The sequence below is a fragment of the Pteronotus mesoamericanus genome, unplaced genomic scaffold (assembly GCF_021234165.1).
Source record: "Pteronotus mesoamericanus isolate MK-2021 breed Mesoamerican mustached bat unplaced genomic scaffold, CSHL_Meso_final contig_657, whole genome shotgun sequence".
NCBI lineage: Eukaryota > Metazoa > Chordata > Mammalia > Chiroptera > Mormoopidae > Pteronotus > Pteronotus mesoamericanus.
Genome location: NW_026555229.1, coordinates 22,373,847 through 22,394,228, shown reverse-complemented (window position 1 = coordinate 22,394,228; position 20,382 = coordinate 22,373,847). Strand labels below are relative to the sequence as shown.

At 49.7% G+C, this 20,382-nt stretch overlaps 1 protein-coding gene across 1 annotated transcript; it reads left to right on the top strand.

The window, feature by feature from the left end:
- Positions 1–9,339: 9,339 nt before the first annotated feature.
- Positions 9,340–20,013, top strand: TEX36 (testis expressed 36). Its single transcript, XM_054581785.1, has 4 exons — positions 9,340–9,390; positions 14,187–14,318; positions 14,991–15,071; positions 19,717–20,013. Exons 1-4 carry the CDS (start codon positions 9,340–9,342, stop codon positions 20,011–20,013), a joined length of 561 nt encoding a protein of 186 aa, XP_054437760.1.
- The last annotated feature ends 369 nt before the right edge of the window (positions 20,014–20,382 follow it).

Here is a 20,382-nt window from a genome sequence, read left to right as displayed (position 1 = left end):
GAGATGGGGCTGCACTCCTCAGCCAGGCTGCCAGCCCTCCCGAGGGGCGACCGCCGGCGGCGGGGCACCGCTCTGTCTTCCGCACCTCCTGCCAGGTGGAGGGTTCCCTGTGGAACGCCCTTCCAGGATGTGCAAATTCATGATTTGACTGCTCTTAGCAGACAGTCACGATTCTGTTTGTTTTATAGGTTCATTGACACGCCCTTGACCTTGCCTGGATCTTGAATTGTTGTAAGACATTGATCAGACCTTACTTGCTTTGCTATGCCTTCTTTTTTAAAAAAAAATTTAAATTTTATTTCTGACCACAATAGCAATTGATATGTGCTCATCATGGAAATTTGGAAATCCCGGTGACAAAAAAGAGACACTCAAGTAATTCTAACATTTTTGTGTAACCTGCCATTTTACCATGAACATGTATATATATTTTTACAAAAAAAAAAATCATTCTATCCATATATTTACCTCTTTTATAGAACAAGATAATGTGAATTTTCTGTGTCATTTTATGTTTTTCATGACTGCATTGGGTTTAATTGCATTTATATTATGTTTCCAATTTTTTCTCTAATAAATATTGTAATGAGCATACTTAGGGATAAATCTTTGTGCAAATATATGGGTATTTTGGGGGGAGTAAATTCTCAGAAGTAGAATTGCTGCACCATACAATACAGATATGTTTAAGGCTTTTGCAGAGCTATTACTATCAAATTCCTTTTTGCTGCCAATAGTAATTTCTTAATTCTTGGTCCGGATGCCAGTCCCTGCAGCCCCGTTGAACAGTGTCTGAAATGCTCCCGGCCGCCCAGCGGCCACAAGCTGCCAAGGGCTGACCTTTGTAGGTGAGACTTTCTACGACGGTGGCCCTTTGCTCCTTCCAGGTGAACTGGTCTTCAAGGGTCCCACGCCCCTCTTCCTCCTTGTTCAAATGTCTTTTTAAAACCGTTGATGAATGCGATCTCCAAACTGAGATCATGGTTATTCAAGAGCAGCGCTGTGCCATCTGTCGCTCAGCTCCTCGGCGTTCGTTCTCGTGGATCTCACAGTGCTCTCTCCCCCTCCCCACCCCCCCGCAGGGCCTGTAGGTAAGGGCTCCCCTACCTGAGAACAGGGCCTTCTCTCTAGCGGCCAACTTTCCGGAGGGCCGTGCCGGTCGGAACTATCCCAGCCACAGGGATTATTTGCCCGGAGGCTGCCTGGACTCCAGGGATGCCCATGGCGACTCTCCTGCAAAGGGGCCTGAGGTGTGTCAGCCAGGCAGTCCTTTAAAACTAGGGACTGACCGTTCTGTGTGGCCTTTTCAGATGCCAGCGGCAATTGGCCAGGGTAGGGAGGCGTTCACTGGAATGTCTCTGGGCTGCCCACGCACAAGTCACCGCTGCTCTGGCCAATGGCAAACGAGAGCTCATTTGCTCTAAGGGCCCTGATTGGCTGATGGTGCAATTCCGTGCCTACTATTTTAAGGCTGTTTCCAGCCCCAGCTTGGCAGGCTTGCTTGAGACATCTGGCAACAACACTCAGAATGCCTCTGTTTTCAAGGAGGCTCGCTGTTGATTCATCTATGGCCCCACAAGGAAAGGCTCATTTAGGAGAGCCAACGTGTTTCCAAGAAAAGTGTATTTTCATTAACTAGCCTCAAAGCAGTAATTATATATTCAGGAAACACAGTAAAAATTTATTTCTAAATATTTGGCAGTGAGAGGTTGAAGGTGGCGTGTGCACGTGCGCATGGGTAAGCGTGTGTATGCGTGTGCTTGCGCGTGTGCCCAACATGCTGCATGTGTTTTAAATAAACCAAGCATCTTCCCCTCTAAGAGGAAGCAGGAAATACAACTGTAGACTTTGAAATTTAATTTTTAGCAACAGGATGTGTTTTTAAATGGTGTTAATGTATCAAAGGGAAAATGTATAGTTAAAGGCTTTAAAATCATTGTCAAAGTAATTGCGAAGCAAATGAGGTGCCTCTATTTTTTTTTTAAGGTTGGAGCTGTCTGAACACTGAAAACCAAATTTCAGCCAACGATCAAAAGCAACAGCAGCGTCTTTGCCTGAGATGCAGCTGAACTTCGTTGCTCCCTGATCTGATTCACAGTTTCTAATCAGTTATCACAGAACCATTAAAAGCCTATTAACTTGAATTCCCACAATTCCTTGAGGGCAAGGGCAAAGAGAGAGCAAAATAACTTTGAATGTAAATGTAACACAGTGTTCAAAAGGAGAGAATCTCTTTTAATTATGCCAGTGAAGGAAAATGTCTTATGGATGCATCCACCCTAGCAGATGGCTGATGAGAGAATGCGATACGAAGTCTTAGGACGCTCGGGATGTTATGAAAATGGTTTCTCTGGGAGGAGACTGGCAATCGCGGGGAAGAGCGTCCGCCTGTTCCAGACCTCTTTCTGGGAGGAGGAAACGCAGGCGACATGTTAAAATGTGCTCGCTGCTGGGGAGCGTGGCTGGACACTCTGTGTGCACTGGCTGATCCAATCAGCCAGGAAAGGACCGCAGCCTCCCTCGGTGGAAGCAGAAGCCCAACACATTTTCAAGCCATTGTCATGTGAGAAATTCGATTTCATGTTTTTCCACCCTTCAGTGCTTTTGCTGACATTTCCCCAAACAATGCTGTTATGTGCTGGGCAGTCAATAAGCCATCCTGAGACTTCAGATAAAACGGGGAGTTCTTATCTCACCGCAGACCAATTAGAGGCACCGTACTGTGGTGAGCTGTGTGAATACCAATAGCGGAATTGGCCCCCAAATCGCTGAGCCCCGCATGGCAAGGTACACACCTCGGCACAGCCACACTGGCTCCAAACTGTCCCAAGGACGCAGGCGTAGCCTCGCCTCGCCTGTGGGAAGGGCATTGGCATCTCCGAGGAGGGAAGGAGGGAAGGACACCACCTCCCACACTTGACTTAGATAAAAAATTCCCCTCAATGCACCCTCCCTGAAAATGAGCTCTTTCTGCCTGAATTACCCACATCCACTACCCAGCTTGGTCTCGCCCCCATGATGGATGAAGCAAACGGCTCAGTCCAGGGTGAGTGGGTTATTGACTAAGTGCTTAATTAGGCGCACAACCCTGATGAGGTCGTCCTCCTCCCGGCAAAACAAGGGTCGGCAGGGCCGTGCGCTTGGTTCACTCTCATTGGCCCCAGCCACAGCTGGATCAACGGGGCAGCAAGCTAACTTCAGCATGAGACATCCACCCTGAGGCACGCGGACACAGCCGCACTGAGAAACCGTGCGTGTCCCGGGGTCCTCCAGGGAAAGCCTCCGCTTCCCTGCTTCCACCTGTGGCATACAGAAGGTCAGCGTGCTGCCGTCAAGGAAGGCTCTGAGCTCCTGCGGGGAAAACCTGCCAGGTAAACACCATGTAAAAACTCTTAGCCTCCTACCTTGGCTTCGAATCTTTAAAAGCCCAGTAGGACTGTGACCATTGTCCAAGGATTAGGCTGCAGTGGCTATCTGCAAGTTCAAGGTCAAGCGTGCCCACGGGCACCCTGGACCCACTGCCTTTTCTTAGAAGCACTGAGGAAGTACCACACACCAACATGGGCAAGGGGGGGTCTCCTGAGCCTCCCGATTCTCCATGTGCGCACAAATCACTTGGGAGTCTTGTTAAAGCACAGATTCCAATCCAGCGGGTCTGGGTGCGGGCCTGAGACTCTGCATTTCTAATAAACTCCCAAGGGATGCCCCAGCTCTGGTCCAAGGACCACACTTGGAGTGGTGAGGCGCTGGTCGGAGGGTTTCTCACCTCAGTCAGCTCAAACATCAGAGGGACGTTGGCAAGAAAGATGGCTGATGATTTGGTGGCCAGTAACTTAGAAGCCAGGGGAAGGGGGTCGGGGGCTGGAGGCCACGGGGAACAAGCCAGTCTTCCATCCAGCAAAGGGATGTATGTAGACTGACTTCAATGCCATGTCCTGCCTGGTCGCACCATCAGGACATCGTTTGCCATGCTAGTGAGAGCAACGTGGCAAGACTTGTTGTTGTGCATGTTTCCTATTTGCCTATTCAAGCCACCCTATGGGCAGAACTGTCCTGGAATGCAGAGAAGGAACAAAAAGGGACAAATCGGTGGTCATGCACGCGATCGACTGAGTTGATGAACCTTGGGACCCTGTAGAGCTGGAGAAGGTGGACCCTAAAGGCAGGACACAGCCCGAGTCTGTCTTTTACGACTTGTCTTCTTATTATCTTTGTAACAAGGCTCTTTTATGAGCTCACAGTCTCCTGCCAAGTTGGTGAAATCTCCGTCCTGGTTTATAGTACAAATAAGAGGATAAGAGAGGCTTTCTCAGGCGTACAGCTCTCTTCCTTGTTCAGGGACCCGCCCTCCTCTGCCCCTCTCCCTGCATGGGGTAGAAACGAATGCTCTGTCACATTCCAAGACACTGCTCATTTTCTCTTCAGCTGAAAAACAGGTATTTATTTTGCCGTTTCGCTCCACAGTTCTGGAGGCTGGCATTTCCCATTTTCCCGTCCGCCCTGAGCCACCCTGGTAATCGCAGCTGCCTTTTATTCTGGGTTCCTGGGAGACCGTTCCATTCATACTGTGAGAGGACAAAGGCCACTGTCCTTCTGGGGGGGTGAAAACACGGAAACGGGGAAGTGGGGGGAGGAATAAAAATCCCTGTGACTGACGAGACGGGAATCAGAACTAAATACTCTGGCCTGTCTTTTTCAGACTTTTGGGAAAGCATCAACTCAACGCATCTCCTGCACTTTAGGGCGAGTCTTACTTCTAAGGTGCCGTTCCCGAAGAAGCCAAAGCTCTCCATCGGCTTTTCACTGCTCTTGTGGCCTACTCCCCAAGTGTCTGCCTGGCAACGTTGGCCCGGCGGTCAAGGTCCCAGAGAGCAAGGTGACTGCCGACAGCCCTCGGACCGCTGTCCGCTCCACCCCGCAACCGCCGCCCCTCTCTGAGCCACCCTCGTCATTTAGGATGGCCCCCATTCTCTTTCTGGAGTGAACCAAGCTCCTTCGAAGGCCCAGGCCCCCACAGGCTCTCCGCCTGCCTGGAGTGTGTGCCCGACTCCCCCGGCTCGCCCAGCAGCACGCGCTCGTTCACTTCGTCACCACCTTCCTCCTCGCCCCTCGGGCGGGTTGAGGTCCCTCTGTCCTGTGCTCCCGGAGCACCCTGCACCTCTCATAGTCAAAACCAGTTATCAGTGTAATGATGTCTGTCTTCCCACAAGAGACTCAGCCTCACGAAGTCAGAGGCTGTACGTACCCCGTTCTTGTGTCCAGGACAGTTGGCTGGGGGCCAGCACTTCTCTGAGCGACTGTTTCTCCAAACTATCAATTCACCAAAAGCCTTTCTAGAAATGATTAGGAAAGTTTATAGTGATTTACATTTCAGCGAGGTTATTGCAGCTTCTGTCATTACAACGACAGTGTCTCTTGTCATTTGAATTTGAGCTGTCATGCATGTTAGCAGAGTCAGGAGTTTTTTTATAACTACTACATTGAGTTTCTGCCTTTCCATTGTATAAGCTTCCAAGTTAGTCAAGTTACATTTCTTATATTTCAATTAGTCCTGCCTGTCTCGATCCTGGGGTGGTTTTCTTGCAGGGAAGGGAGAGAGATGCTGTTAATTTTCCTGGTCGTTCCCAACAAAGGGTCAAACTGAAAATGCGCTCCACGTCATAGACGCCTGAGTACTTTTTGAGACGGTATGTTCAGTGCATCTGTGACGATTTCCATCAGTACCATACGAGCTGTGAATCATAATTTAAAAAGTGCGACTGAGTCACCTCGATTGGGCCGCTATTTGCAGAAAGAATCCAGATAGCTTAGCTTGCAGGGTGAAATGAAAATGTGTTTTATAAATCAGGTGCCTAAGAATTCCTCAGATGCTCAACAGCTGACACACACACAGGTTGGCTTTCCCCTTATGCCAGTTAAGTTGTCCGGGATCCATGGCCGTGAATGTGAAGGTGAAACTTTCATTTGGTGGAAGGACAGACAGAAGCATGCCTGTGTGTGCAGGGTCTGCGCTTTGAGTGGCCACCACAGGTAGGCACATGCAGACCCCTGTGTGAAAACATTGCTGCACAATATCCATAATTCCACCACCTTTGTCCTGCAAAAGACAGCAAGTGGTTATTGGAAATAAGAAATGGCGCCCTGTACTAAAAATGCATAGAAAAGAGAAACACACCCACCTTTCATGAAATCCTAACACTTCACGGAGAAAGGACGTCAAAGTCAAAGCACACAACAGCTGTCACATTAGGAACCCACCAGGCGAAACAATTGGATATGAATGTTGTGGGTAGTTCACTGAAAGGAAGCTTTGATTATCAACAAGTTGGGGTGTTGGTCAGTGGCTGTATCGGTAAATTCTTGCTTTGCTAGTTATAAATAACTGGTTCTGGTGACTGCCTTAGGGCCGTGTAAAACCAGTGCGGCATAGGGTGAATGCGCAGCGCGTACCTGTTCAGTGAGTGAATAAGGCTGCCCTGTGCTCAGTGTTGCTGTCACAGCGGCCCTCGCGGTTGCCCTGGGCCCCTGCATTCCACGTGGGGACCGGGCTCGACCCTCCGCTGACCTCAGCCCCAGGGGTCCGAGGCCTCTGAGGGATCCAGGGCTCGTTTTCAGAATGATGGGTCGCAGAGTTCAGCCCCGTAATCCAAACCTCTGAAAATAAGAACATCCGCAACAAACAGCCCTAGCCCAAGCTGGGACTAAGAAACCGTAGCCGAAGAAAAACCGAGTTTTATTTTTCCTGGCTGAGTTTACTTGATTCAGTTTTGATTGTCTTGGATAAATTTGTTAGAATTTTCAACAAGCATTCAAAGGGGGAAATCAGAACACATCTTACCCGGTGATCATGTACCTTGTTCAACGGAGCATGAGGCTAAATACAGAGGAGACGCAAAAGATGTTGAGAAGTGAGATTTCAGTCCGAATGGACTTTCCGCCCCATCGATGGAGATGAAGGGAATGCGCAGGGAACACTGTTGGGAATGACACTGCTTTTAGGTTCTTAAATTCTAAGTTTTGGGCTTCCTTCCGCCTTGTCGCTGTACTTCCAGCTTAGGGAGAAGCCACGCTCGGCACCCGTCCATCCCTGCTCTGGGTGGCGTTGCCCGGCTTCGCTTCCATGGCAGGAGTGGCTGGAGCGGCCCACGGTGCCAACCATCGGACCCCTGGCCCCGAGAACTCACGCAGAAAGGACGCGTGGCTACGACACGTAAGTGTTCACACAGCCCCTGCTCTGTGCAGATTGGAGAAAGGGAACGAAGGGCAACCCTAGAGCCACTGCCCAGCAATTGAACAGGGTCAGGGAGATGCAGCCGAACCAACCCTGTGTGAGGCTGGCATTGAACTTGGCCTCAGTACCTCTGGCTGCTAGTTTGGGCTCTGCCAGAGATATTAGCTGTGTGACTGTGGGGGAGTCCTGTCACTCCGCTGAGACTCAGTTTCCTCATCTGTAAGTAGAAATAATTACTAACCTTGCCTTGGTTTTGGCCTGTGTCCCTGTAGGAACCCTATGGCCTCTATCTCTCCCCAAATCTATGTTAGCAGCTTAAAATCCACCATACAAGAAGTATTTACACCATGGGTATCGGCAAACACCACTATAAGTCAGTCCGACTGGCATTTTTCCATAGAGAGGTGTTGGTTACCATTAACCAGCATATCACATTGACTTTACCTCTTCCTGTCCTTTCAGTCCCCACTGGTAATTTCTGTTGGATGACGCAGCCAAAGCTGACGAGCAAGGGAGGAGGTGACCAGTATTTGTCGGCCAGCCTGCAGCGTGCAGAGCAGGGTGGGGAGGGTGCAGAGTGAACCAGGGTTGGGGACAGGGTGGCACACAAAAGGGACGTGAACAGCACATCTCTTGGGGCCATTGTGAAAGTTATACAAAACAATGACTGTAACAGTACTCAGTAAACATTGAAGTCACTGCTCACAACAGGAAGCACTGTGTCGCACCTGCAGGAACTTCCTTACAAGGAAGCAGCTGAGCCAATGACAAGAGCCTGTCATTGCCAAGGGGCTGGGCTTGGTCCCGTGTCATACACTGGACACTACCTTCCTCCTCTTCTTCCTTCCTCTACCCTGCTGCCTGGAACACAGATGCCACCTCCGGGGCAACAAGGAAGACAGCTGCCTCCTGGGGCTGGCAGCATGGTGGCAGGTGGGAGGGAGCCTATCTCTGAGGGTTTGTCAGCTTTGGACTTGATGGTAGCAAGACGGATCGAGCTCAGACACCACATCCGGGGACCCACATCTCTGGCCATCAGGGCTGTCCGGAGAAGGTTCCCTGTCACCAACCCAGAGACCCTTGTTAGAACACCGCAGTCAGTGATTGGGGAAGGAGGGGGACTAGGACACAGTTTCTCAGCAAAAGAGAGAGAGCTGGACAGAATCGCCTGTGGATCATTACTTTTATCCTCACACGGGACAGCCAAGAGGATCGTCAAGATACAACAATTGAAAAAAGGAGAAAGGAAGCGAGACAGAGGGCACACTGCTGAGTAGAAGCGAGGTGGGACTGTGTGTCCAGGCCGGAGAGAGGGCCAGCTCTCAGGAGCAGCCTTTGCAGCCAGGGTCAGCCATGTGGCCCTGAAGCCGCCCCGGGACCTTGTGCCGCGTCCATTGGTTACTGCCCCTTGTTTTCTCATTTATAAATGCCAAAGGTTGTCATGGGAAATAAATAAAACAGAAACATGTGCCAGTGTGTAGTTTCCCACAGCACTTGGTGTTCTGTAATTGTCCATGTACGTCCTTCCTGGTGGCCTGCGCAGTGTGCAGCGAGGCGAATGAGCAGCGAGTCAGTGAGTCCCTCTGTCCCTCTGTCTCAGTGCGTCTGAGCTGGGATGCAGAGGTGGCCACGGAAAGGGCGTGGAGGGAGGCAGAGGTCCTGGGCAGAGCAATGCCACCCATGCAGACAAGGTCATCCCCAGCCCAGATTCAATTTACTTCTCAGAAAACTCAGAGGTTGGGGCGGATGGTTACCATGGGAACATTCAACTCAAATAGCATTGATTCCAGGATTTAGAGGGTGATAAAAGCTCGCCCTTATTGCAAGGCTGGCCCTTACCTGCTGACCTGTGTGTGGGACTCCTCGGCCGGGCCTGCTGGCTCACCGCCTTGCCACGGGGCGCCGGGCGGCAGGAGCTCTGAGAGGGCTGGGGCGGCCCACGCTCCTGCTCCATTGTGATGGGCAGGCTTGCGTCTACGGCAACGGGGGCACTCCCTGCAGCCCGTCCTGCTGGAGGGCGGGACGAGGAGTGGCTCCCAGAAGCGGAGCTTGCAAGGCAATGGAGAGGTGACGCAGCCGACCCCGGCCACCCTCAGCTCCTGCGGAGAATGGCCAAAGGGCGACGCTTCAACCCGCCTTTGGACAAGGACGGCAGATGGGTGAGAACAACGATGCCCCTGCCTTACCTTTCTCAGGCCGCGTGGGTGTGTCAGGGCGCAGACCTGAGTCCCAATCCTGCGTCGGCCACTCACGGTGGCCTGACTTGTAGATGACGTTGCCCAGCCCCAGCTCCCTTGACTGTGAAGTGGGTTCTCACCACATTCTTGGGTGGATTACGTGAAATAACGTGCGAAACCTCCGCACGCTGGCACCTGGTGAGTGTCCCCTAGCCAACAATTGCTGCGTGGGCCACGTTGGCCCCCGGGGCATCTACCTTCTGACCTGTTATACGATGGATTATATCTTGTGTATCATGTGTCTCCTCTGCTACGGCACAAACTCCATGGGAGCTGGGATCTTGTCTTTTTTGTTCACTGTTCATACCCCAACTGCCGAGAACAGGACCTGGGGCACAGCCGGTTCTCAGAAAATATTTGTCAAAGGCACTCATAGTTTTCTAGAAACCTGTAAACAAATTCCTGTTGACCCCAATCTGACCCCCAGTGAACTGTGAACAGGAAGAGCCCTGAAATGCATGGCTTTTCCACGTCAATCATTTGAAAACTTGACCCTCCGGCTTCATGCTCTCCCTCAGACCCCTCTCTTATGATGTCACTTACAAAGCCCGATGGGATTGTCAATATTCCATCGTCCTCAGGAAACGTTTCCTTCCCACCTAAGTGTGAAGCCCTAGTCTTGTCAGTATATACAGACTATATGTATCCTTTCATCTGCACCCCGGTTCAGCCCAGAACGATTTAAAGTATGGAAAAACATCACCAGAAAGCAGTAAAGTATAAGTAAAATAAAAAATTCAGAACCGGTTCCAGTGCACTTTAGAATAAGAGGCCGAGACTGCAAAAATATGTAATATCTACATACAGGCCCCATGGCCTGCGAAGTAGCATCTGGGCATCCGGTTACACTCGGAGTTCCCGGGCAGCCAAAGGAAAGTAGGAAACAGCAAGAACTACAATGCGCCCATCTGGGAGGAAGAGAAAAACGCAGGTTTCTCACACTAAGCCGCTTCGCCTCCTCCTAAAACCTGCAGCATCAGTTAGGGCTGCGTTTGATGGAATACTACGGAAGGCTGGCCACGGTGTCTCCACCCAACAGGGGTGTGTATTTCTCAAGCGAAATAAATGCAGACATGGGCAGTTCGGGGCCGATACCTACATTGAGGGAGCCACCCAAGGCCCGGGTTCTTTGCAGGGCTCTGCCCTGGTGTCCTGTGCCCTGGGGCTGTTTGACTGACTGGGAAATGTGTGGAAGGTCCAAGGACAGCCTCGTCTGTCCCTTTTAAGTGACTCCCCTCCCCCGAGGTGACCCCGTCTCTCGCCACGTTCCTGACCATCCCCTGGAGAGACTGGGTGTGTGAAGGCATGAAGTTTATGTGGTTGTTTTTTCACCCTTGAACCCCGCTCCCCCTCTCCCGGGGACTTCTGCTTTTGTCCCTGGGGGTCGCATGGCCAATGTAGCTCCAAAGGAGTGGGGGGAGGTATTTTTTACCAATCACATTGCCATCCAAACAAAGTGTGGCTTCTGGGACAAGGGAGGGAACGAGAATGCTCGTCTCATCGCCTATCGAATCCCAGGGATGTGTCCGGGCCTCCGCGTCCGCGGGAGAGCCAGCGTCTCCCAAGGCCTGAGGCGCGGCTCGGGGACGGGCCCTGTCTGCTGCTAGTGCCCAGGAGCAGTGAGAGAGCAGCGCTGATCCTGAGGGTTCCCCGAGCCTCCTCTGCATGAGTTGGGGAAATTAAAGAAACTGATCGCTTCGAGTCAGTCACAGCCCGTTTGGGAGGATGGTCATTGCCACCTTAGCAGTGACAGTCATTTTGTGGTTGACCTTGCTGGTTGTAATCTGGCTGTTCCGGGTAGGCTTTTCTACACACTGTCGCCTTCCTATTTAGTATTTCAGTCATCGAGCGCTCAAATGCAGCAAAAATGTCACTGCCAACTGGTTAGAAAGCTGTATTTCACGGTTACAACATCTAACAGAAGGGTTTATTTCACAGCTGTTATGGTATAGCTATTAAGTATATATTTTGAAAGAATGAAATTAAAATGCTGGAGCCCTTTTTGACAGCGATTTAGTCCACAGACTTGCAGAATACAAATGGACTCGAGCCGGCTGCCACCGAGGCGGTGGGAGGGGCCACCCTGATGCAGGAGCCCCGCCCAGCCCGCCCTCGCCACGTCTTTCAAGGGGAGGAGCAACGCAGGCAGACCAGGAGCTGGGGAAGGGTTCGGAGCTTGGAGGCCCTTTGTATGATTTATAGTTACTTAAAAATGCTTATATTTTACTGTTTAAAATATTAGAACATATAATACAGGATGAATTAGAAATAGGAAGACTGACTTTGAAAAATTCCTAGGGTATATCGTTAAGTGAGAAAAGTAATGCTAGATAGTGTGTACCCTATGGTCCCTCTTGTAAAGCTCTCCCTGCGGCCTCTGCAGCATGGAGGTTTGTGTCCGGCCAAGGGAGCTCTCAGTTGTCCATACTGTCACCCGGGGTGGCAGGAAGGGGGAGGAGAAAGTAACCAGAAGTGACCGTGACAGACAAAAGTATTTATAGTTTTTAGATGTATGCAAACCTACGTATGCAAACTTAGACATGTACATAGGCGTCCGTTCACAGAGGGTTTGTGGAAAAGATGGTCACCAAAGAGTCCAGGGGTAAAGGCGATATGATTTCGGGAATTCTACTTCCTTGTATGTTTCCTTATTGCTTGAGTTTTGTTTTGTTTTTTTAAACCCTGAGTATGTATTACAACTCTAATCAGAAACAAATATACTTGTTGTGGGAAGCAGGACGATGCAATAGATGCACTTAGTGCAGAAACATTTAAACGGTGGCAAAGAGAGTCTCCCTCCTCTCCTGACCCCTCGCTCTGAGGGGGTCCTGCCTGCAGCCACTCACCTGCCCCCCCGCCCGCCGCCGCCCCCCACCGCCCAAGCTGGGCAACAGATGGGTGCTGGTTTCCGTAGCTGTTCACTGCCCGTGGTCCCCTCCTACTCTCCTCGCCCCCCAAGCAGCCTTTCAAATGTGTTTAGCGGGAATTCTTCTACTCGGGTACGTTCTTGTAAGCAACGGACTGTTGTGTGCGCGTGAGCTATTTATTTACAGAAACGGTGTTTGTGCGTGGGTCTCGTTCTGTTTCTGCTGTTTTCCCCTGAGGCCTGTGTTTAAAAGACCTCCCCCTCGCTATGTGCCATATGGCGCGGTACTTCCCTCTGCCGCTGGGGACACCCCACCAAGCAGGCAATATTGATGATGCAACCTCCCGCCTTTTTACCTAAACAAATACCGTATTCTGCCGTGTATAGTGCACACCCACGGTTTTTGTGCGCATTATACACGGGATTATTACTCCCTCATGGTATGTAATCATTGTACCCATGTATAATGTGCATCTTTATTTTCCCTCAACAATCTGGGCAAGAAGGCCATGCTATACACGGTGACATACGGTAGTGACATACCAAACACTCTGTGCTGCCATGAAGCATGAGCCACCTGAATAGACGGTTCTGTTGTGACTTGAGAGGGAATGCGAGAATGGCAGTTGTCTGATGTCATCGTAATCCAAAAGCGGAGGAGGGAGAGCCTGCCCCAGGCCGTGCAGTGGCTTGGGGACCAGGGAGGGATGGCAGAGAGCGAAGGCAGGCTCTGCGCTCTGCCTGGGAGCATGCATTTTCTCCCCTAAGCACACCCACCCTGTTAGGCAGGCATTATTCCCATCCCGCAGGATCAGCAGGGCTTGGAAAAGCTGTCCCTTACAGGAGGCTGTCCTCGCAGGAGAGAGAGCCGAGCCTGGATGCGGGACTTGGAGTACAGCCCGCGAGCAGCCACCGTGCCGTGCCTCCTCCCTTGCGGGAAATGTTACTGAGAATTTGTTTGTATTTCAGTTTCCCCTCCTAGTCCTCTCCTGGAGACCCGATTTCAAAGCCCACTTTGTTGGGGCGGCTTTTAAGAGGTGCTATTTAAATAAAATTGGGGCGAGCTGTGGCCATCAAGTGTCTGCTGCCCCCGCCCCCCAGCTCCCAGAATGAAGGGCTCCTCCCAGCTGCTGAGTGTGGCCCTCGGTGTTTGGTCCACCCTGAGCAGAGCTGCCTCCCAAGGTCACCCCCTCGCCCCGGGGCAGCCCGCATCCAGGGACTGACGGGTGAGGGCGCACAAAGGCCCAGACCCCTCTCCCCAGCTCAGGACAAGTCTGAGGGGCCATCCGTGTCCAGAGCCCTGCGGAGGCCTCTGCTGGGACTACCTCCCTCTGCCCAGTCCTGTTTGCTTCCCTCCCTCTCAAAGGAGAAACAAAGCCCCCTTCCCCCGCAAATCATCTTCCCACTATTTACCACCCTTCATTCTCAGTGGAGGGCCGCCTGGGACCCTTCCCCGTGTCTCGGGGGCTCCTCAGACCTGCGGGAGGTTGGCCCACCCGTGAACGTGGGCTGGATCTTTGTTCCCAAGCACAGGGCACACCCTGACCAGAAAGAAGATCTCAAGTAACACATCTCTGCGGGCTGGGCCACAGCCTCCCCACCAGCCCGCAGAACCCTCTCCAGGCTCCAGCGCGGCAGGGGTGGCCCCGGTAACTTGAAACAACCAGCGGTGATGGCCTGGGGCCATGACAATATTTTTTGTCTTGGAAAGAATCCTTAAAAATTATGCCCCTTCCACTGCATGCCAGAAGCACCCAAATTGCACTTTAATCACTTTACGGAGGAAGCCCTGATCCCTGGCGTGGAGATTCAGAAGCGTCTGGTTTTAATCAGCGCGCGTGCTGTTTTCCAGTTCCCGCACATCAGCCCGCCGCAGAAGACGCCGGAGTCCATCACCAGGGCCATGTTGAAAGAGCCCCGCAGCCCACGTGCCTCTCGGCAAACGGAAGGGAAGCTACCGCCCATCTACAAAGTCCGCGAGAAGGTGAGTGTGGAGCGCTGGCCCCACGCTCCCACACTCCCATGCTCCCACGGTCTGGCCCTCCAGGGGGCGGCCCCAGAGCTGCCGGGGGCCAGGTGATTCCTCCTTGGAGAGAACTGCTCGCCTACCATCCCTGGACTCCTTAGTGCTGGTAGTGCTCCCCCCGGTCCCTGGCCACTGCGACCCCTCAGACACTGTCTCCGAGGAGCTACCTCCCCGGTCCAGGCAGTCCACTTGGGCTCACAGTCCAGGGGTGCCTGCTCTGCCCCCCGGCCAATTCCTGAGCGGCCTCGGGGCCTGGTGTGGCCCAAAGGAGAGGCAGGCATTGACCTCGCTAGCTCACCAGCCTCTAGGCTCAGAGGGCCTCCAATTCCTCTCCAGCTCTCAGTCCTGGGAGCCTGTCCACCTTTCCTTCTTTGCCTCCAGAGAAGGTGTCTGAAAGAACATTGTTAGGGTGCTTGGCCATAAAGGCGGAGTCTCCAAGCCCTGAGCTGACACGCGCACCTACGCCCTCACCCTCCCTTGCTGTTCACTCCATCCCCGGCGGTGGGTTTAGTTCTCACTTAGCGACCACTGTGCCTCGACTGTCTTCCCGCCACGCCACCGTGGGCCAGTTCTGAAAGCGGCCTGGGGTTCTGAGGGGGGCTTCCCATCTCTCCCTGTGCTCCTTCCCAGCAAGCAGTCCGCAACAACTTCCCCTTCTCTGTCCACGACAATCGGAACAGCTTTCAGGATTCCGGATTCTACCTCGACTCCGTGAGTGTTTCTCTCCGAGTTACTAATCAAATGGGGGCTCTTGATTTCCTGAGATGTGTTGAGGACAAAGGACGGACCTCAGAATTGGAACAAGGTCCCCATTAAAGCTGGATCCTAGGTCACACACACACACGCGCGCGCGTGCGCACACACACACACACACACAAAAGCACGAACCTTTCCAAGTTCCACACACTTTCAAAGTCTGCTCCAGCTTCTGGCTGGGTTCTGTGCTCTTCCTCTATAAACTGTCTCACTGGTGAGCTTTCTAGGGAAGATGTCACGGGAAGGAGGGATGGCCCCTGTGTGGCTCTGCGTAGGAGAGCCAGGGCCCACAGGGAGGGGTCCAAGGGATAGGGAGCTGACGTACACAATATAGAGGACTTCCTAATCACTGGAGTTGTCTTTTCTCTGGAGGTGGTGAGTTTCTGTTGCTGGGAAAAATAAAGTCTGATCGCACTTGTCAGTGGTAGTTTCACATAGCACCGTGCAAGGGAAATACGCATTTTGCCATGTATAATGCGCACCCATGTTTTTGTGCTCATTATACAAGGGATTATGATGTCATCATTAAATGTGGGCAAAAAAGTGCGCATTATACACAGCAAAATATGTCCTATTGTAAGCCATATATGTAACTTAAATTTTTTCGGTAACCATGTTAAGTAAAAAAGACACAGATGAAATTAATTTTTATAGATTTTACTTAATCCAGTAATTCTCCAAATCACCATTTCAACACATAATCAATGCAAAATTATTAATGAGATATTTTACGTTCCCCAAGCTAAGTCTTTAAATCCGGTTTGTATTTTACACTCACGGTACCTCTGAGTTCGGAACATCCACCTTTCAGGTGCTTAATAGCACACATGGCCAGGGCTCTCAAACAGGACAGGGCAGGGCCCACATACCTTAGGCAGAGGGCCGTGCCAGGGGACCCCTGAGAACCCTTGCGGAGCCTGCAAGTCCGCGGTGATGATAATGTTAATAAAGCCCTCTGTTGATTAAGCGTATGCCACAGGCCATCACCGCACATTGTCTCATTCATTCCTCACAACAGCCCTGTTGGTTGATTACTCTTACCATCCCCGACTCGGATAACGCAACTGAGAACCAGTGAAGTTAAACTGCTTTTACGAAAGCTGCCACGGCCCCTCGGATACAATATCTAAATTCCGTTGAAGCGGTTTAACCCCAATCACCTGGCCTGCCCCTGCAGAGGGCGGAGCACGGAGCCAGGAGACCCCTCAGCCCACCTCTCGTGGAGCGTCTCAAACGGGTTTTTAAGCTACCGATGTAACGTGCCCCTCAAAAGTGTTCAGCAATACAGAATTATATCAAATGAAAAAGGAAACTTGCACTCTTGTTTTCCCTCCTCATGATCTCACGGTGAGGAATCACTAGTAATGAGTTTAGGAGTAAAGTTTGAGGATTTTTGCAAATCACGTAAGTGGGCATCTTTTTAATGGTGTGAGGAGGATGGAACCGCCGGTATTTTAAGAGAGGTGCGCTGGCCTCGCAGAAAGCGCCAAGGGCTTTCCAGATTTCTCTACCTTCTGGAATAATCTATGTCATGTGTGGGTTTTCAGTTTAATGAAGGTTAGACAGAGTTTCCCATAAAACTCTTTGAATTTGATATCTTTTTTAGGGTAAGTTTTTCTTTCTTTTTTTTTTACTACCTTTTCAGTTTCTTCCTTGATTATTTATCTGTTCAAGCTTTCCATCTCTTCTTGAGTAGATTTTGCTATGTGTTTACCTAAAGTTACCTATTTTATTTCAAACTTTTTGGTGTAATTTTTTAAAAAATACTCTTACTTTCCTGTTTAAAAAAAATTCAATTGAATGTTTAGTTCATGTATTTGCAACTGTTTTTGCTAATGCATTTTTTTTAGAACTATGAATATGCCTCAGATTATTGCTTCGGCATCCCAAAGGTTTTTCTAATTAGGGTCTCACTATTATTTGCTTCAGCATAGTCTATTATTTAACTTTTTATTTCCTTTTTAAGTAAATGTTTTAAATTTCCTATATGGTTAGAAATTTTAAAGATCATCCTTTTGTTGCAAATACCTAGTTCTATGGGTTATGGTAAGTTTTACAAAATATAACCTGTGATTCCTAATTTTTTAATTATAAAGATTATCTTTGTTGCCCTGTCTGGTGTGGCTCAGTGAACTGAGTGTTGACCTATGAACTGAAACATTGCTGGTTTGATTCTGGGTCAGGGCACCTGCTTGGGTTGCAGGCTAGGCCCCCAGCAGGGGGCGTGCAAGAGGCAACCATTTGATGTTTCCCTCTCTCTCTCTCCCCCTCTCTCTAAAAAAATGAATAAATAAAATATTTTTAAAAAAAGATTATCTTTGTTATCTTGCATATGATTCATTTTATCATGTGTTTCATTGGTGTTAAGAAAGAATATATCTTCCCCATCTGTTGGTTACAAGGTTCTTTATATTAGTTCAGGATGAGCAGTTATGTTATTTAAATCTTTCATATGCTTTTCTTAATATTTGCCTTGATCTGTCAGTTTCTCCTTCCATGATTATTGAGTTCCTAATTTTTTTTTTTGCCTTATATGGTTTAATACCATATCTTTCTGCATAAAAGTTCCTTATTATCTTTTTCTCATTGGCTTTTGTCTGTCAGTGTAAAGCGTCCCTCCTTATACGCTTGAACGCGCCTATAGCCGTGAATCTGCATCTTGATATTAGCATTGCCACTCTCACTCTATTTTTGCTAAAATTTGTTCCTTATATCATGGTCCATTTCCTTGTCTTTATACTTTGTGGTCATTTGTTTTGTTTTGTTTTTAGTTATAAATAGAATACATCATGGTTTTTAAAAATCTAGGAGTCATTATTTCTTTAAATGAACATTTAACCCATTCACATTATTATGATAATTTATTTTGGCTTTTATATTTTCCCTCTCATTTTACGTGGCCTATTTATCGTGTTTGCATGTTGTCCCTTACCCCGTTTCTGCCAACTTTGCTAGATTGAATTTATTTGCTCGCTCGGACTTCTATTGATACTCTACTAGCGGTTACCCTTAAGTGTAAATGTTTGGGAAATATGTTAATACTGTCTTACTCTATGGACGTAAAAATTAATACCTAGAGCTTTCCCCCAAGAGTAAGGCAAGTCCTTCAGAGTATCACTCACCTCACTTCCCTGTCTAAGGGTTTGTGCGTTGGCTCAGGCTGTGTCCTCCCAGCTCATGGGGACACTCTTCTGGGACAATGATAAGTGGCCCTGACTGCCCACCGGCTCCAGACTGGCCTCTCTCTCTCTCTCTCTCTCTCTCTCCCTCCCTCCCCCCATTTTCTTCCCCCTTAACCCACCTATCCTTCCTTCCTTTCTTTCTGTGGATTCTTAAATTTTCAGTGTATTTCATAGTCACACTCTCAGCAAGTACAATATTTAGACTTAGGAGCTTCACCTGTTACTTTCCTTGTGGCTCTTTGCCCTATTCATATTATACCTTCCTTTTATTTTCTATTTTTCTAGAGCATCTGCAAGTAATTTCTGGGGGGAAGGCGCCTGGGCGGTGGGACCGGCACCTCCCCATTGTCCCTCCAGAGCCCCCTACCCTCCCTCCGCGGCCGCCCTGATGGTCTGTGAGGCCTGCGTTCTACCCCCGAGCCCCGTGGGCCCAGAGCTGCCCCGAGCTGTTTCCGGGAATTCCCCCACACACGGGTAAACAGTCCCTTTATGGAACTCTCTTTAAATGACACTTTTTGGGTGTGCCATCTGCCACTCTGAATGACTCTGACCCCAGGAAAAGGCGACCTGACTTCACCCCTGTAATCTAATGTCTATTTCCTTCTAGTCTCTTGTCTAAGCACAGTGTTTTCTTATTCTTTCTCATCTGGTTCTGATCAACTCAAAGGCTCCATCTTGAATACAGGGAAGTTCCTAGGATCACGTGCCAGGTGCCGAGACTTAACGGGGAAGCCCGTGGGCAGCGGCCCGCTGGCGCTGCTTTCCTCTCGGAGCCTTCTGGCATGAGAAAGAGCCCCGCTTCCTCAGACTTCTCAGAGAGAGAGCACCGCTGCCCCGCCGAACGCTGGCGGGGCACCCCGGGCAGCCACTGGGTGCGCAGAACCTGCCTGGCGTCCCTGCGGGTCCAGGTTGGTTCCTGGGCTATTTCCGTCTGTGGACTCTCTGGTTCTACCTTCCGTGTCTCTGGAAGTCCAGTTCCCTGGTGGGAGCGAAAGGCTTTGAGAACCATAGCAAAACATTGGCATGTTTTGAGTGCTGATGTATAGCCTTCAACAGGTTGATAAAGGATACCTCTTGTAACGGTTTTAACGGTTGTTATATTGCGCATTTAAACATAGGACGTCGGCCCTGGTTGGGGAGCTCAGCTGGTTGGAGTGTTGTCCCCATGTGCCAAGGCTGCGAATTTGACCCCCCAGTCAGGGTACATATAAGAATCAACCAATGAAGACATAAATTACAAGTGGAACAACAAATTGATGTTTCTTTCTCCCTTCCTCTCTCTCTATCTCTCTCTGAAATCAATAAATTAAAAAAAAATTAAGTATAAATATAGGACGTCCTGTAGCTAGTTTCACTGAAGACCTCAGAACTATGTGACCTTGACTACTTTTCCCCTAATCTTCTTGATTCTTCCCCAGGGCCTGGGACGTAGGAAGATCTCTCCAGAAAAAAGGCAACACGTTTCAAGAAATTTCAATCTTTGGGCATGTGACTATGTTCCATCTTGTCTTGATGGCTTTTCAAATTACCAAATATCATATGTCTGCCACGAAGCTGTGGTGGTCCCGATTTTCAGACGCTTCCCAAGACACTATAATGAGATATGGAGCACTTTCAGGTTTATTCCTGAGCAAAGCTATGCAGAGTTTTTGAAAAAGAATCCAAAAGTAAGGTTCGCTATTGACAAAAAGGCTAGTTCTTCACTGGAGCCCTAATCCTTCCAGAAGACTCTTGATGAGTTTTGTAATACTGGGGTTTGATGGGGACATTCTGATCCAGCACCACCGTTTACCGTAAGGTCTGTTTAGCATTAGAGATTGCGGACGCCCTGATGCCGAGGCGAAGTGTTCTCATGGTGGTAACGTGGAGAAACCAGAAGGGCAACAGTCTGCGTTACCACACCCGCCTTTAAGAGATTTTTTTATTATTTTTAATTAGGTTGAAAAACATTCAAGTTCTTATAAAATAAAAGTATGTGATTGTGTTGCAAGTGAATTTAATGAATTTTAAAATTGCCACATTAACTTTTGGGGGAGTTTTAAAAAATGACCTACTCAATACACGGTTATATTTTCACTTTGAAA

Excerpts from the sequence above, each read along its gene's own strand:
- TEX36 (XM_054581785.1), top strand. The coding sequence starts at position 9,340 with ATGGCCAAAGGGCGACGCTTCAACCCGCCTTTGGACAAGGACGGCAGA. Across the intron at positions 9,391-14,186 it reads TGGACAAGGACGGCAGATGG|TTCCCGCACATCAGCCCGCC; the intron begins GTGAGAACAACG and ends GCTGTTTTCCAG. Across the intron at positions 14,319-14,990 it reads TCTACAAAGTCCGCGAGAAG|CAAGCAGTCCGCAACAACTT; the intron begins GTGAGTGTGGAG and ends GCTCCTTCCCAG.